This window comes from Rhinolophus hipposideros, assembly GCF_964194185.1.
Source record: "Rhinolophus hipposideros genome assembly, chromosome: 14".
In the NCBI taxonomy this organism is placed as follows: domain Eukaryota; kingdom Metazoa; phylum Chordata; class Mammalia; order Chiroptera; family Rhinolophidae; genus Rhinolophus; species Rhinolophus hipposideros.
In genome coordinates this window covers 62,603,815-62,622,088 of record NC_138060.1, presented here as the reverse complement: position 1 = coordinate 62,622,088, position 18,274 = coordinate 62,603,815, and the positions used below count along the sequence as shown (strand labels likewise).

The window sequence follows — 18,274 nt, the reverse complement described above, 5'->3', positions numbered from 1 at the left end:
ACGCTTCCTTCTGCCTACCCAAACCTGGTCTTCTCCAGGAATTCTGCACTTCCAGAAGTGACCTTGCCATCAACCCAGCTGACTAGCCAGACCCCGTGGAATCAGCCTCATTCTTCCTTTCTGTCACCTCCCACATCCAATCTAACATTTGAAAGCCTGTTTTGGTCACATCAGCCACTTTTTGGTTGCTTGAAAACACAAGCTCTTTTCCATCCAGGTTTTTAAACATGCTGTTTCCTCCATCTGAAATGCTTGTCCCCAGCTCTTAACACTGATTTCAGCTCAGAGGTCACCTCCTCAGAGAAGCTTTCCCTAAAATTTTGATCTGACGTAAACCTTCCTTTCCAGCCACTCTATCCCTGGCTTATTTCCTGGTTTATTTCCTTTATAGTACTCATCAAGTTTTCTTTTTTTCACTAACCTTGTATGTTTATCTGTTTTATATGTTTATTGTCTGTCTTTCCATTTGAATGGAAGTGCTATGAAGGCCTTTGCAACTTGCGCCCCTGCTGAATCCCCAGGGGCTAATACAGTGTCTGACACCTGGCAGGTATCAAGCAACACTGACTGAATAAATGACTAAATGAGTAATTCTTAAGAGAAAACAACTTCTTCTGTGAGGCCTTCTCCAGTATCCTTAACTAATTAATTTATGGACTCATAATATCTTTTGCATGTAACTCCACTTGTACTCCCCACCCCCAGATATTATGTGGGGCACCTGACAAGTCCTGGTGTTCAGAGAAGAACAGAACCCAGGTCCTTCCCTCACATCATACGCAGGACCTGCTCTACACCTGTGTTTGTGTGTGTGCTTCCCCTGGGATACTGGACATGTGTTCTTCAAGGGAGAGGCCCATCTCACTCCTCTTCGCATCTCAGCACCCACGACAGATGCTGATTCTCTGTAGACATGTACTGTATAAAGGAGGACAGAAATGAGACTTGTGGCTTTATATTTTTACAAAATATGCAAAGAGGAAGCAAGGAAAACATGGATCTATGATTTATTTTGTCTCTTCAATCTGATGCTGCTTGGGGAAACATCTGTATTACCTGTTACAATGTGGACAAGAACAACAAAATCACAGGCCCAGTGGTACTTAGAATAGATGTTGTGATAGTAAAAGAGGACAGAGAAAAAGCTGAATTACTTGGCTGCCATTCTTCTTTTATTGCTAACTAGAGAGGGCAGGAAAGACATGGTTAAAAAGCAACCAAAACAGAAGTAACTCAAGAACAAGGAAAGAAAAAAGCATGGACTTGCTTTATATGAGTCCCCAGACGCTACGACAGCTTTCTTCTAATAGCTGTCCGGAGAACAACTGAGCAAAAGAGGGATCAATATTCTCATAGATCGTTCTCTAGAGTAGAAGCAGTAGCCATGCAAAGAAGTTACTAGAAAGTGAAGTGAACTCACAATGAAGATGGTCCCGTATAAATGGGAGCTGCCCAACAATGTAAAAGGCTGCCTTGTCATGGAACCTATCTTAGCAGGGGTGTTGCACGGGGGACCCTGGGTTCCTCTAAAGGTCAAGGTTTTAAGATTATCTTCTTCTCAACATCTCCACTCAGCATTCCCGAGCATCCACTCAGCTCTTGTTACTTAACACAGCACTAAAAACAATGTTTAGTAACTACTGAAGAAGGAAAAAGTATCAGAAGATCTTAATTCTAATCAATGCCACCAACACTGCCTGAGGAGATATGAAATGTTAGCCTGTGGAAGCAAAGGCTGATGCTGCCGGCATAACATGGAGAGGCTGGCCAGGAGCTGTGTACATTCCTCCCTCCTGCTTTAAGATAACATCATCAGGAATAAGTATCTTCTGGGGCAAAATCGAGGTAGGAAAGGGGAATCATGTGGTCCAAAGCGTTCCCAAAAGCAGGCCAGTGTACTGGATGTCTACACTTGTCCCGCACACTACACCGCTGGGGTTACTCACAAAGGACAGTAGGGGTGGGTCATTTGCGTACAGCGAGTTCAGTACGTACCCGCATGGCTTCCTGAATGTGATCCTGCCGAATCAGTTCTGCTGAGCAGTCCATGTACCACTTCAAACAGCGGATGAGCTCCCTGGGAAGAGAACAATTCCAGAAACCCCACTTTAATCCACGAGCAATGCAGCCTGAAATGTTTGCAGCCGTGAACCAGCCACACAGGAAATAATATCCTGCTGACGAGCAAGAATGGAGTGATACATCCATTATAGCTGTGGGATCTTTGGGTCACCTGAGACCAGACAACACTCCTTGTCCACAAACAGCTGCTCCACTTTAATTAGTAATTATAATCACTCTGCACCACTCTCCCTGACACACATTTCTTTAATGACAAGAAAGTTTTCCCAAAGTCTGGTCTGTATGTATATTTTTGTTTTGTCTAAAACTGCTGTCTCTACAACATACAACAATGACTAGTAAATGGTAGACTCTGCATAAAGGTGTAGAGTCCCTTGTGTCCCTCCTTGCTTGACCTTCACCCCATCTATTTGATTTCCTTAGGACCAAGTCACCTGAGTAAAATGGAATTACAGTGGTACCTGAGTTTCCAAACGTCTCCATTGACAAACATTTTGGTTCATGAATGCCGTAACTGGAAGTAAATGCTTCGTTTTTCAAACACAACTCAGAAGTCGAACACGTCACATGGCTTCCGCTGAGAGCAAGATCCTGAGGCCTAGCTGTCGGCTGTTTTTGAACGTTTCAGAACTCGTGGATTATGTTCAAAAACTGAGGTCCCACTGTACAGGGTCAGAAGGCCTGCACGTTTACATGGTAACAGAGCAGAGGTCAAGAGTCCAGGCCCTAGTCAGACAGCAGGGTTCATATCTGGAGCCTACCAGTTTCTTGCTCGTATTCTTGGGCCAGTTATTTGATCTCTCTATGCCTCTTTCTCTTCGTTTAAAATATAGAGGAAACAATACTACATCTCAAAGTTATCGGAAGATGAATGAGATGACACGTGGAAAACACATAGCACAATGCTGCTCTCCAAAGTAAAATCAATGTGTCACTGTTTCAGTGACTCTATAGCCTTACCACCCTTGGGTTGTATTTGTTTTTGAAAACTGTACTAAATCCATAGAAGAAAATGGTGACTTTTAAAAAATTGCTGTAATTATTTTATATAACCTGTGTTTCCCATGTTTACTATTTATATTATCTCTTTTATCAACTGTCTTTTCATTTCTTTGACATTTATTTGTGAGTGCTCTATTCAGCTATTCACATGTTTCTCATGGAAAAAGCAAGACTTATTGTTAGCAGTTTTGCCATCATTTCCTAGAAGAAAAAGTATGACAACTACGGAAGAAACTATGGTGTAAAATGTCAGCTGAAAGCCCACAGTTAGTAATCACACTCAACAGTTAAAAACTGAAAGCTTTTCCTCTAAGAGTAGGAATAAGGTAAGAATGCCCACTTTTGTCACTTCTATTTACCATAGCACTGAAGAGCAATTAGGCAAGGAAAAGCAATAAAAGGCATCCATATTGGGAAGGAAGAAGTAAAATTATCTTTGTTTGCAGCTGACATAATCTTATATGTAGAAAAACCTAAGGATTCCACAAAACTAAACTTTCAAACTAATAAATGAATTCAGCAAAGTTGTAGGATACAAAATCAATATACAAAAACCAGTTGCATTTCTATATACAAACAATGAGCAATCCAAAAAGGAAATTTAAAAAACAGTCCATTTACAGAAGCATCAAAAAGGAATAAAATACTTAGAAATAAACTTAGCCAAAAAAGTTTACTGATGTAAACTACAGATTGAATGCAATTTCTATCAAAATCCCAATGGCATTTTTTGCAGAAATAGAAAAACCATTCTAAAGTTCCGATAGAATCTCAAGGGACCCCAAATAACCAAAACAATCTTGAAAAAGAAGAACAAAGTTAGAAAACTCACGCTTTCTGATTTCAAAACTTACAACAAAGGTACAGTGATCAAAAGTTAGAGTGTGGTACTGATGTAAAGACTGATGTATACACAGAGTAAAGCAGCCCAGAAATATACCTTTGCGTATGGTGAAATTATTCCCAACACTGGTACCAGGACCATTCAATGGGGGAAAGAACAGTCTGTTCAACAAATTATATTGGAAAAACTGGATATCGACATGGAAAAGAATGAAGTTGGACTCTTATATTCCACAATAAACAAAAAGTAAATCAAAATGAATCAAAGACCTAAATACAAGAGCAAAAACTATAAAACACTTAGGCAAAAACACTGGGGAAAATCTTAACACTGGATTTAACTGTGATTTCTTGGATACGACATCAAAAGCACAGGAACCAAAATTTAAAAAATACATAAACTGGACCACGTCAAAACTGAAAATTTCTGTGCACAAAGGGCACCAGCAACAGAGTGAAAGGCAATAGGAGAAAATATTTGCAAATCATATACCTGACAAGGGGTTAATATCCAGAATATATAAAGAACTCTGACAGCTCAACAACAACCAAATAACCTGATTCAAAAATAGGCAAAGGACTTGAATAGATTTTTCTCCAAAGAAGACACACAAATGGCCAAGAAGTACATAAAGAAATGCTCAACATCACTAATCATTAGAGAAATGCAAATTAAAACCACAATGAGATACCACCTCTAGAAAGGCTACTATATACATTAAAAAAAAAATCGCCAAATACACACACACACATACACAAACCCCAAACAGAAAATAGTAAGATAGTAAGTGTTGGAGAGGACGTGGAGATACTTGACTACTGATGTACTGTTGGTGGGAATGAATGTAAAATGGAGCCGCCACTATGGAAAACAGCATGGTGATTCCTCAAAAACTTAAAAAAAGAACTACCATATGATCCAACTATTCCATTTCTGGGTATATACCCAAAAGAATTGAAAGCAAAGTCTCAAGGAGATATTTTACACCCATGTTCATAGCAGCATTATTCACAATAGCTAAAAGGTAGAAGTAGCCCAAGTGTTCATCAATAGATGAATGAATGAATCGATAAATAAAATGTGGTATAGACATACAATGGAATATTATTCAGCCTTTTAAAGGAAGGGAATTCTGATGAATGCTACAGCAAAGATGAACACTGAAGACATTATGATAAGTGAAACAAGCCAGACACAAAAAGACAACTACTGTATGATTCAATTTATGTGAGTTACCTAGAATAGGCAATTCAAAGAGACATAATAAAAAAGAAAAAAAATAGACGGAATATAATGGTGGTTGCTCAGGGGCTGGGGGAAGGGGGACATGGGAAGTTATTGTTCAATGGGTATAGAGTTTCAGTTCCGCAAGATGAAACGAGTCTTAGAGATGGATGGTGGTGATGGCTGTACAACAATGTGGGTGTACTTAATGACAGCTGTACACTTAAAAATGGTTACGATGGAGAACTTTGTTATGTGTATTTTACCACAATTAAAAAGTAAATGAAATTTTAAAAAAAGGTCAGCTGAATGAATGGTGACCTTTTTTTAGCCTCTTACTTGTATGCCAGGGCTCCAGCAAAGTGTTTCTGGATATATGTATCCATTACAGGCCGGAAGTGGAAATACTTGATGTCTCTGAGCAGGTTGATGATGAATACCTGGGAGAGACAGAGGGTACCAGGGTTCACTGGAGGCCTCAGACCTATCCCCAGCAGAAAACAGAACTCTTGCTTCTTCAAGGAATGGCAAACTGTCAGTATTTTCTCTAGTGTTCCCCACTGGCAGTGCATGTAAGATTTCCATTCTGTGTCTGGATTTCTGTCTTGTCTGTTCTGTTCCTAGCACCCCTGGATCCCAAATCCAGACTTGGGGCTCATCTGTGCCAGTGTTATGTTGAGCCTCTCCCTTCACAATAACGCTGGGTGGTACAACATGGACTAGGGGAAGACAAAATGATACCTATGTGGGTGGCATAAATACCATGGCATCAAAAAACTTGGGAAAAAAGAGGAGGAAAAAAAAGATTGTCCTTGGAGCCCAATTAGCCTCTGAAAGGCTGTGTCCGTCCGAAATGGGACTGGCTGACCCTGGGCGTGAGGAAGAAGAAAAGCCGAAGGGGCAAACTATGCAGGTGCCACTCTGTCGCCTCTGCTCCGCATCTATCAGGTGGACTTGGAGTACCCGGTTCTCCTTGAATGTAAAGTACTCCTGGGCGAGTGGGTATGTTAAGCCAAATACACTAAACATTCAAATCACGTCCATTCTTACTAAGCAACAACCTCCTGACACTCTGGTTCTCCAACAACTTCATAGAGGGAGAAAGTGTGATGCTCAGACCAGCACAAGTGAGTCTCTGCTTTTCCTGGTGGTTGTATCCAACTTTCTAAGTGAAAAATGGGCTATGTGGTTTCCTTTGTCTGTCTCTGGGCCTTGTGTTGGTGTAGGTCACTCATTCAGGAGCCAGGCAGCTGTGCAGTAGTGCTAAGACTGTCCCTGAACTACAAAGCTGAGGCCCAGACCTGACCATGCTCAATTCTTCACATTTGAGCTTATAGGGTTCTTCCTGGTAAGTTGGTTGGTTGGTCTTTTGGGGGGATGCTCCTCAGTCCTTTTGCTATTGGAAACATCTAAACTTTGTGCTGACTCACTCTACCAAATTGCTTCTCTTGTTTAAAAATATGTGACAGGAACACACAATGGGATTTATAGACGATGTAATACAGAATTGTACACCTGAAATCTATGTAAATTTACTAACAATTGTCACCCCAATAAAATTAATTAAAAAAAAAAAATATGTGACAGGAAAAATGAAACAATCGGGAAAGATGAGACTTACCAAAGACTGAAACACCAACAGGCCGTATTTCTCTGTATTATCATCCAAAATCACAAACAGTGTATCTAAGATGTCCTGCAGGAACTGCAACAGCATAAAAACCGGAGGGCTCAGGTCATAGGGCCTATACACGTGGTCAAATTCCACACACAGACAAATTCATCTCCCAACAAACAGTGTCAAAGATCTAAAACCTCAAACCACCACTTAATACTCTAGTACCCACCTCCACCTAGCTAAGGGGTAACTGGGTGGACTTGGGCTCTTTGCTGACAGCCCAAAAGCCTACAGGGAGGCTCTTCCTGTTGGGTAAGTGATAAACTCCAAGGGAAGAGCAATTACCTAAAAAACCTAGGCCATCCATAAAGGATAGCAATTTTGAAATCAAGACAATCTAAATGATTCTGATGCCAAATTCTTTTTGAGAAAAAGAGCTAACTTTAGTGGGACCCCAGAGAGTTTAGCAGCCCCTTGCCCTCTACTGTGGCCTAACTCTGTAGAGGACATTTGGATGAGGATGTGGCAAGCCTAGGCTGTACTTACAGTACTACTTTTTTTGGTTTAGAAATTAGTATCCCTGGAGAAGGGAGAAGTTTATTTTTGAGAGCATGTGACTTTTTCTTTCTAAGATGCAAAAACCAAAGGAAAGAATAATAAATACTCACGGATGCTGGTAGTCTTTTAAAAATCATATCTAACATTCTGTTGGTCAAAATGCAATTTAATGATACAATGTTTACAATTTAATTCAAAACAATATAAGGTGGGAGGCATGGATGGGGATGTTTGGTGGGTAGGAGTGGCCATGGGTTGATGACTATTGGTGCTGGGTGATGGGTATAGGGTTCTTTATACTATTCTGTCTATTTCTGTGTATGTTTGAAATTTTCCAGTAAGAAGTAAAAGGATATTTTAAAACGCTAGCATATTCACTTCACATTCTTTTCTGGCTGGCTTTGAGACAAATTATTGATGCTAAAACCAGATCTACTGGTTTTAGAATGTTCTCTTGTGAGGAATACAATTCAGCCTTAAAAAGATCATAAGACTTTTCTAATACCTTGTCTGTTTACTGGCTGATACTTTTAATATGTTCAGAAGGCAAAAATGCCGAGTATGAATTTATCTTAAGTTTCAAAAGCTACTGTTATAACAACTTGTTTGTTAAGAGATATTTCAAAAATTTATGATACTCTGATCCAATTGATTAAAACCAAATTCATACCAGACTTCATAAAAGTCCACAGAGGACACAGACTTTGAAACTGTTCGTCAGTTGGAGACCCCTGTTGTGTACTACTGAGTCAGTGCAGTTGTAAGAAGGAAGAATAGACAGTGCATCTGCTAATTAATTTGATAATTACAATGACAGAGCTAAGAATGCTCACTGATGGACAAGCAGCCTTCGTAAGATTTGGTCTCTATCCCAGGAAAGGGACAGAGACCTAAAGGAATACAGGCAGCATAACACACTGGGCTTGTTCCTGAGAGGATGCTGTACTATTACCCTTTAATTATCATTTTGCTTTCTAGAAAGAAAAACAAGTCAGAAAATAGGGTTTATAAATAGTTTCTAAAAGGTAATAAACCTGATGTGATAACTACTTTTAAAAAAGAAGCTAACTGAAAAATAAGAAAAAATACTTTATTTCTGCTCATGTAATTCTATATTGCGAGAAATGGTTTTAGAAGCGTGCTGGCAGAAGTCCAGAGGAGGTAAGGCCTTCTGGCCGGATTCTTGTTCAGGCCTCATGTGTGAATTGTGCGAAGCCATACCTTAACAATTTCCTCCCCACTGACATGCCGCAGCCGCCCTAGGATGTCCATGATCCTGTCTGGAAAGGCCTTCCACTTCAGCAGAGCAAGGAGGTCCACTAGAAAGCAAGCCCAAAACAGGTGAACCCTTTGCCTGTCCTGGAGGAATTTCCTAGCCACGGACAGGTGAGATCTAGAGAAACAGAAACAGCTATGAGCCTTACAACAAACAGCCTCTTTAGTGCTGAGGTCAAGGCCAAACACGCATCTGTGAACTCGGAAGCTGCTGAAACCATGGGAAACCTCACAGGCTGCTACTGCCAAGTGATTCCTTCAATTTCGAACGAAAAGAATCCCCTCGCTGTGGTATGACAGCAACATCTCCCTAACATACGTCCATCAGCAACATGGAAGCAGCAACTGAGGCAGGGAGGGCACAGCCCGCACGTGCCTACCGTTCTGGGTGAGTTTGGTGGAGGAGAGCTGTGTGGAGATGAAGAACGACTCTTTGGTGCTGCGCTGGAAGATGAGGCTGGAGGGGATGTTGGGGCAGCCATTGTAGTCCTCTTTGCAGCAGGGCAGACCCAGGTACAGAGCGTGGTTGTTAAACGTGCTGTTCTCATCGCACTGCAGGCAAAGGTACAGAACACAGACTGCTTCCTGAACTGAGCCACGCGTAAAAATCACATCCCTGGGCATTTCTGGTTGATGTTTGCTCTCTGTCCAGAAACCCCCTAAAATGGTTGGCATGCCTTTTAAAAGAAACATGGCAGGGCATGTGGCCTCCACCTGCTGTGCAGGCAACCTCGGGTGGTAGCTATGGTGTGACAGCTGACTGAACCATGATCTCAAATAGCAGGTCTCCGAATATACTAGCCAAGGCCACAACGGCACCCAGGGGTGAGCAACAGATTTCCACGACTGGTGGAGTGGGAGGCGGGAAGCGAAGGGTCTACTGGCATTACTTGCGGGAGAAAGTTATTCAGAAGACAAAAGCCTGCTGTCACCCACCAGCACCCCACCCTGGATCCTCTGGCCCACTCAAGGCAAACCACCTAACTGAGAACCACGTGTGACAGTGGCCTCCGGTGGTGAGGGAGGTGAGAGACAGCCAGGCCCCATACCTTGTATACGTAGAGCTCGTGGATATCATCTGAGAGAGTGGTGCCATCATCCCGCATCAGGGGTGAGAATGCAAAGCCGAAGAGTTTCTTTTCCCCTTTGTCCTTCGCTGTAATGAGAGCCAAGTGTTAGTTGTTTCTGCCCTACACTTTGCTTTTTAAATTTAGAAACTGCCTTTGTGCTTATCACCTCTGCTCTTTACTTCTTTGTCGTTAATTAGATAGCAACTTGACTGCAGGAACGATGAGAAATGTATTGTACTATTTCCACTTATTTCCCAGTACATAGGCTACTTAGATCCAAACAGAAACTACACTGCTGGTCTTGCTAAGCCCGGGGCTAAGAAGCAGTTTAACACATACAAAGAAAACACCCAAAGGGGAACGACAGTGGGAATTACCCAGTGTCCAGGTCAGACTCTACGAGAACCAATACCATGGTTTTAAATCACTGTCCAAACAGCGTCTGATGACAGCCCATCTCTGAGTAGCTATTTCTTTACAACTCATTTTCTTGCCCCAATAAAAAGAACCCTCTCAATTTTGTCCCAGAGGAAAGAGTTTTATATTCATATCCGCAAAGGAATGTGGAGAGAAGTTTCACTCACTGGAACAATGTCTGAACTCGAAGCGTAGGTGGGAACCTCGGAACCGGTCGATGGGGATGGGAAGTTTGATAATTTCCCCCCAGCGAGGACTATTGCTGTGGTAGAGGACGAAGGAGTGGTAGGAACTCCTGTTTGGCTCTCCTGAGCCCAAGCTGATGCAATCCTGGGAGAGAGGAGCAAAATAAAGTGTCATCTTCCTGGAGGGAGCCCTGGATTTCTGTCACTAGGACCCTTCGCTTTCTCCTTTGCGCAGCTCTCTTTCCCACCAGGCCCAATCTATAAAATGAGAAAACTCATTTGGCTAAAGTTCAATACTTTTGGAGAGAACAGTGTAGATGGTATAGGAATAGGCAGTCACAGTGCCCCTTGTTTTCCGTGAGGCCGATGTAACCACACACGCCGTGCAGTAAACCCGAGGGCAGCTGCGTGCTGCACCTGACTCCTCACTCAGAAAGGAAACTGCATGGGGGAAGGCCACTGTACATGGCACTCTGTCCGATCAGAAAAACAACAGGAAGGCGGAGAGAGCTTGTTTGTTAATCTTCCTCAGCTCAGTGTTGCACTGGCATTTTAGGTTGCCCTCAGCTGACTGTCCTTAGCTACAAACAAGGTAGACCACAGCTCACGTGACCACAGTTCCCAAATATTGGCATGAAGATGCAGTGCCGAGGCCCCTTCCCTGGAGAGCAGGGAGCTGCAGGCCACCCACTCAGGCGCAGCTCCGTCTGCACAGGGCTGGTGTGAACACCTCACGGCTCTGCTGACCTCGGCATGACATCCATGCAAGCAATGGACATGTCCTTCAGGTGGGTTTTTAAAATGACAAATCATTATTTCTACCACCATCAACATTCTCCTCTACTTCTCTCGGGCTTTGGGAGATAATTTTGACTAATTTTACCTTTTTCTTCTGGAAAACATGGATGATCATTCCTGTTCTGCCTACCTCTCAAGGCTGTTGTCGGCATACACAAGCGAGGTCCGTAAAAGACTGATTTGCCTTCTACCAAATGCTATGCCAATGATGCCTTGTGAATTGCCAGGGACTTACCATGACTGAGGGAAAAACGGACATGCTGACAGCACCCCAGGTCCTCACTGTCAGTGAGGAATCACAGTGTCCTGATAGTGCACTGGCTGGCAGTAAGCTCTTAGGGCTGAGCCTGTTGTCACATAACTTGGCACCAGAGACTTGGTACCTAAGTCGTACCATTGACCATAGAGCAAATATAACTTCCTGTGCTCAAGGAATAAAGAGTGGGACCTCGTAACAGTTATCAAAAGGAGGTAGCTCAGTGCGAGATGGAATGGCAGGAATAACAGGTAGGACAGAACTAGAGGGAACAGGTCTAAATTGGAGCAGGAAGGATTCAGGTCAGACAGAAGAATTTCTAACAAGGCTACCTGACACTGAGCGTTATTATCAAAGCATGCACAGGGTCTCCTCGCAGGAAAGAAAAGGCAGAGAAGAATGCATAGGGGTAATCTGAGTTCAGTCCTGCCTGGGAGAACGGCTCTCTGGACAAAGTCCACAGAAGTACTAGGATTATTATAGGATTCGTTTCCATTCCAAACTGGCAAGCCTTACCTTCAGGATTTCTCCATCTGCATAAAGCACGTACATGGTCACTTCAATATTCTTTTGTACACTCTTTCCTCCTCTCTCAAAATCCCCCTTCTCCAGGGTTAGGTACAGGTCATTGCGGATATCACCTGTGGGGAAAGAAATGCCATGTCTTCATGACCACAGAAGCCACACTGTCCCATCTGCATGGAGGACCAGGCTAGCAATCGGATCCTCCAGGGTTCAGGTGGGTGCTCAGGGCATTCCAAGCTTGGTTAATAACGATGGACATCCTACCAGCATCAGTGGAGTGGCACTCAGGTTGTTCAGTCATGTGCTAGGTCTGAATTCTGCAGGTGTTACCATAGCTCGTCCACGTAGGGACAGGGTGCTGCAGGGGCGCATCTCTCAGGTTGCAGGGGACTGCTCAGGCGAGCAGCTGCACACTACGCCTCCCACAGGGGAAAAACTTTAGAATCAACAGGAGTGACACTTATTTTAATCACGTGTCTGTCTTAACTTTTAATTCCTTCTTTCCCTCAAAAAAAAAAAAAAGTCATTTCTCTTTTCTTTTATAGGTTTTCTTTCTGCAACCCTTAGCCCTTCTGAGTCTGAATAGAGGATACACTACTTCTTCCTTCTGGAGGCCTAGCTCCAAACCCCAAGCCCTGCTGGAGTGCCAGGCAGGGGTCACTGGACTACCTGTCAGTTTTCTTCTCTTTGTTGCAAGTGCTCTGAGACCAGGTGATTCCCCAGAGCACGAGTGCTACGGCACTGGGGTGACAAACTGTTGTGCTCTTGCTTTCTGGTGCTCCGACTCCAGCCCACTTTGCTGTATTTGCTGCTCGAAACAGGCTGGAGAAGCTCAAACTGCAAGTCCGAAATGACCTAAGTCACGTCTGCCTTTTTCGGGGGGATGGGATTGGCTGTTCATGTATACGAGCTTATTTAGACTGCTCTAAGATTCTAAATCTGTAACTGACAAGTTTTATTCACACATTCTAAAGAAGGGCTTTTGACTTTCAAAAAAACATAGTCAAGATTGTGGGGGAGAAATGTTCCAGGGAAGAAAATGGCAAAGGAAAATCAGGTAGGGCCAAAGGGAAGATGTATTAGCAGCCTGAAGAAATCAACTGAGAGATGAGGGAACAAGTAACTTGCAAAGTAAGCCAATTCAGACGCTAGGTATTCTTTCTGTTTCATTTCTTAGAAATGGCACATCTAAATATCCTCATTACTTGCATTCACAATGACATAAACAGGTTTGGTTTTTGGTTAGCAAGTGATCTTTTGGGTTTGGTCAGAGATGTGACGATTGCCTCTTTTCTGCGCTACCTCTCTAATTGTAGAAGTGTCTGAAGGTCTCTTACGGATGACACAGCGATCAGTAGGTCAAGACAAGCATGTATCTTTGGTGTTTGGCGTCTTCATGACCAGAACTTCCATTCTTCAGGTTGCTTTCCTATCCCAGGAGTGCAGTCATGGTTATCTGGTCACATAATGAAACTCTCAAGACACTTTGGCTCAAGTGGGAAGAAGTAATTCTTTGGCAGCTGGGAGAACACTCCCTCTGTGTGAAAGCCATCTTGTTCCCCAAACAGCCCTGAGGCTACCATGAAGGGAGGAGGAAAACATGTTCTGAAAATCACACCCAGATACAGCTGAGGGTGCCCATCCTTGCACACTGCACAGACTTTCCTCTGTGGCTGAGCAGAACCTCTACTTTGAACTCTGAGGAGCCTGGAACTTTACTCAGCCTCCTTTGGACATCCCTCCTTGGGCCATCCTACCGTGTTTCCCCAAAAATAAGGCCTAGCCGGATCATCAGCTCTAATGCGTCTTTTGGAGCAAAAATTAATATAAGACCCGGTATTATATTATATTATTATTATATTATATTATAGGATATATTATTGTAAAATAAGACTGGGTCTTATGTTAATTTTTGCTCCAAAAGACGCATTAGAGCTGATGATCTGGCTAGGTCTTATCTTTGGGGAAATACGGTAGCATATCATTAAAATGGCACTTGGGTATGCAGGAGGGTGACGATGGCAAGCAGGAGGAGAAAGGAGACTCAAATTCATCAGTTTGCTTCTGTCAGGACAGAAGCGGAATAAAATCTGTCCTAAAAGTAAAATTCAAAATTAACTGGGGACTTTACCATGGGTTATTGCTATTAAAATGGGATAAATCAGAATTGGTTATACCTTGAATTTTTAATAATTGAAAACAGAACCTTCTGATAAAAGCCTTTTAGTTATACATTAGCTTTTCTATGGAATTTAATTAACTATTCAACTTCTAGGCTGATTTGGCCTAAAGTGAATAGTCTACAGAATTTTAATGTCTAATCTAAAGAATAGGTGCTTTGTTTAAAAATTACCTGGGTTTAAACCAGCACTTTTTGGAATTTATTCTCAAGATAATCCATGTGACTCTTAAAAGCAGGTTTTGGCTACCAGCAATAGTATTCTAGTTTGTACAAACATTTTTAGTTTCTGTGGCTCTACATACGAGTTAACCATGTTACAATAAACATGTCCTTCAGATGAAACGTTTCAAACTTTTCCTAGAACTGAGCTAGATATTCCTATAGTTTTCGTTCTTTTAAAATTTCTATTTAAACAGAATGCCCTTGGTGATCATCTAGCTGTGAAAATTTATCAATACAAGTAGCTGTACCTCTGAGTTACAGACTGAAGCAGCTTGATTTCACTAGATCTTTGGCTGCCCTGTATTTGGAGAACACGCCTGCCTAGACCAGGAATCTTCCCAGTCAGAATAGGCATTAGGCTGCCTTGTGGGTTACAATTTTGCAAATTACAGCCTCAATTTCAAGAACGGCACTTTGTGATGGTTAATGTTGCTGGGGCCTTTTTGTCAAAAGAAGGGGAATCACTTAAATTAAGCTCTCCACTAATTCTCCTGGAACTAGGAGAAAACCTAAGCAGCAGCAAATGTGAAAGGCTCCGGGACTGCCTTACGGATAGCCTCCCAGACTTCCCCACTCTTCAGCGGTCCCTTGTGCATGCTACGTGTTCACAGAGCCGCAGTGGACTCACGCCTTTGGGTTAAGGCACTGTCTCCAGGAGGCTCCTGTAGAGTTGAGCACCAATTGCCAGGAATATTACCCGGAGAGGGATGAGGACAGGCACATTACAACGAGGATGGGAAAGAGAAGGCCTGGGCAGTGGTTTTGAGGTTAGTTTGCAGACCACTGCCTGGGCGGCTGTATTCGAATCACCTAGGGAGCTTCCACCCCAGGAGATTCCAGTGGAACTTTGTAAATAGGTGTAAAAAACCACCAGGTGATTAACCCTCTCCAGGGTTTAACACCAGGGGACCAGATGCTGATGAAATTTGGCTGGGGGTGGGGGTTAGGCAGCATGGAGGCGTGCTGGGAGGGCTATGGGAGGTAAGAATTTCTGTAGGAGTGGGAGTAGCCAGTGCTGAGGAGTCCTGCCCGCCTTTGTTAGGTGTCTTTTGCTGCCTAAGGTTGGCAGAGCATCAACCAACACCAGCAACACCTTACATTTCTGAGTGCTTAGTGCTCAGATGACATGCGACAGAGTTTCTTGAATGGAAAGATGGATGAATGAGGTTGTTCTTGTAAGAGGGCCTCAGAATAAACAGTCTTTGTCCCTTTCCTTGTTACACACAGTAGCCAGTACCAGCTGTTGGTGTATATAGAGCTGCATGTCAAGGAACTAGGGACTTAGAGTAGGCAGAGGTTGGTACATTTTTTCTGTAAGAGGCCAGATAGTAAATATTTTAGGCTTTGTGGGTCCCACCGGTCTCTGTCACATACATGTTCTTTGTTTCCAAAACCTTTTTAAAATGTGAAAACACATTCTTAGTTGGCAGGTAGCACAAAAACAGGCTGTTGGCCCGTGGCTACATAGTGTGATACCTGGTTTGGAGTGTTCGTGTGTCAAGAAGAGCTTCACTACACTGCCACTACACAATTGAAAAAAAACACACACAGCAAAACAACAAAAAACAGAAAAACCCTGCAGAGTCTTTTAAGTCTATACAAACAGCTGCTGAGAAGAAGCAAGATAATGAACCAAAGGCCAACTTCTCACATCAGGGAGAATGGCCTGAAACATTCTGGGGTCCTCACGAAGTGAGTGTTCTTATGAGGAAACAGTACTTTTCAGCTCCCAGAAATGTCAGGGGGCTGAGGAACGTTTTGACAGAGCTGCTTCTGGCAGTGACAGAGAACTGACGCCTCAGTGAACGGCCTGAGCCTCTGCAGACCTGCAGCCTAGTAAGACTCTGCAAACAGCTCACACATACTTGCAGCCTCTCTGAGAGCAGTCTCTGCAGGGGTTGCAGAACTTTGGAGGTGCAGCTCAGGCACCAGAGCATGTTAGTAACACTCTCTTGTCAGATAATCCAGTCTTACTTGGAGTTTTGTCAGATAATCCAGCCTTATTTGGAGTTTTGAAGCCACATGGTTACAGCCTACGCAGAATTCCATCCCAGGGGAAATGGTCCAGGACAGCACACAGGTATGGCCACTCAGTCGTGTTTGGATTCTTTATTATAGTCACGTTCCTTCTGTGTAAATTACTCACACCACGGATTAGGAGGCTTTGGGTTCAAGGCTAATAGTATTTAATACTATATTACTTATACCATGTCTACTTCTGGAGGGGCTTCTGGGAATAGTACTTTCTTTCCCTTAAGACCATGTAAAACCAGGACTTTCTCCCAGCAGACACAACAGCCTGCTTGGGATGGCACCAATTCTCTCTCTCAGCAGAAAAGGATGAAGTCTGACAGCATTCATGGCGATGGAGAGATGTTAACCTTTCAACTATAACAGCTTCAGGTGTATAACCAATGTTTTATTTTGCAGTAGTTCTTATTTTGAGGAAGAAACAAAAATAAAAATAACAAATAAAAAAGACGACAATGACCCTTGGGAGGACTTCTTTAGAGGATCCAGGAGAGACGGCTTCTTTATGTTTTTAACCACGTCTGCAGTGTCACTCGTCTACTCGTTTCTACTGTCACAAAGTCAGTGACGTTCTCTGCTCTCGCAGGATGCTAGGAACAGTCACAGTGACCTCACTATCTAGGGTTATTCTTTTCCGGGGTCAAGGATGTGATCTTTTAACATGTTGTGGGACTAGATGTGGTCATTCCCAAACCATCCCTGAGAGACGCTGCCAGAGCCTTATGGGAACTCAGACCACAGTCCTACGAATCTACTTGTGGTAAATACCTGCATCACTCCTCCTGAGGAGAGCTCGCTTTCAAATGATGTGTTTGCCCTTTGTATGAGATGTGTCCAGCCAAGCTGAAAAGAGAAGCTTTCTGCCTTTCTGATTCTTTGTACCTTGGAATAAGCCTACTTATTTTCTTTTCAATGGGAATAGCTGATCTGTCTCATAAAAATCTTTTCTTGTAGCTATATACCTAGGGTTTGTTAAGGTTTTAAACATTCCAACATGTCCTTAGCTTCCTCAGACCTTAATGAACAGCCAAAGTCTTCTAGACTGGGCTGGTAGCTTCTCTTCTTATGCCTGGTCAGTTATCCCAAAAGGTGAGGTTGATGAAGGATTAATAATGTACATGACACCCCACCCCAGTATTGCAACATTCCACGAAACAAATGAAGATGGAAAAAAAGCAGGCAAAAAGCAGACAGGACACACAAAAGCAAGAACTTACACCCAAATATCTTCATCTCTGCACCAGAAAGAAAGGGGCGAGAATGAGGGCACAGCACAGAGAGAAACAAGAACAATTAAGACAAACAAGAAAAGAGAATAAAACATCACTTGCAGGTCGGTGATGAAGCACGCACTTCTTACCAGGTGTCAAAGCAAAGGACAGAGTGTATTTCTGAGCACAAGGGCGAGAATCGGAGGGCCCCCTAGAGGGGTACCATGCCTGCATCACTGCCTTCTAACGGGCAGTTCAGGGCAACCCAGGTCTGACTCAGGGAGGAGCAAAGCATCCCTAAAGCAGAGTACCCTCTAGGACATGGGCCTCAAAGGGGCTCCCAAACCAGCAACATCACCATCACTTGAGAGCTTGTGAGAAATGCAAATTGTCATGTCCCACCCCAATGCTACTGTATCAGAAACTGTTGGGGTTGGCCCAACAGCCTGTGCTTTCCCAAACCCTGCAGGTGATTCTGATGCAAGTTAGAGAACCATGCTTTAGGAAAAACTTAAGTCATCAGCTAGACGATACTAAATCAAAGGACAGATTTCTTCTGGCAAGACAGAGAACCACTTAACTAATATAAACTTGGCCCCTATTGCCCACAGCAAATGATAACCTTAAAAATTGAAGGCTGAGGAAGCAAGTTAAAATGTTGTAATTCCCAATGAGCCATGACAGACCTGTATTGCCCCTGACTCCAGGGAACAGACTTCCAGGAAAGCTGAGGGTGAGACAGGGCTGTAGTAGGTGATGATACATCCCTGCTCA

General features: G+C 43.1%; 1 protein-coding gene across 5 annotated transcripts in view; it reads right to left on the bottom strand.

Annotated features, from left to right (window-relative positions):
* DOCK3 (dedicator of cytokinesis 3) overlaps nucleotides 1-18,274 on the bottom strand; it is a 297,859-nt gene that overhangs the window by 75,492 nt on the left and 204,093 nt on the right. For all 5 annotated transcript variants that reach the window (XM_081071637.1, XM_081071636.1, XM_081071634.1 and 2 more), the window contains 8 exons: nucleotides 11,846-11,970; nucleotides 10,258-10,420; nucleotides 9,653-9,759; nucleotides 8,984-9,155; nucleotides 8,550-8,647; nucleotides 6,774-6,857; nucleotides 5,492-5,592; nucleotides 1,996-2,077 (listed from right to left, as the gene is read on the bottom strand). In XM_081071637.1, the coding sequence (XP_080927763.1) occupies nucleotides 1,996-2,077; nucleotides 5,492-5,592; nucleotides 6,774-6,857; nucleotides 8,550-8,647; nucleotides 8,984-9,155; nucleotides 9,653-9,759; nucleotides 10,258-10,420; nucleotides 11,846-11,970 (932 nt within the window). The remainder of the gene's footprint in view (nucleotides 1-1,995; nucleotides 2,078-5,491; nucleotides 5,593-6,773; nucleotides 6,858-8,549; nucleotides 8,648-8,983; nucleotides 9,156-9,652; nucleotides 9,760-10,257; nucleotides 10,421-11,845; nucleotides 11,971-18,274) is intronic.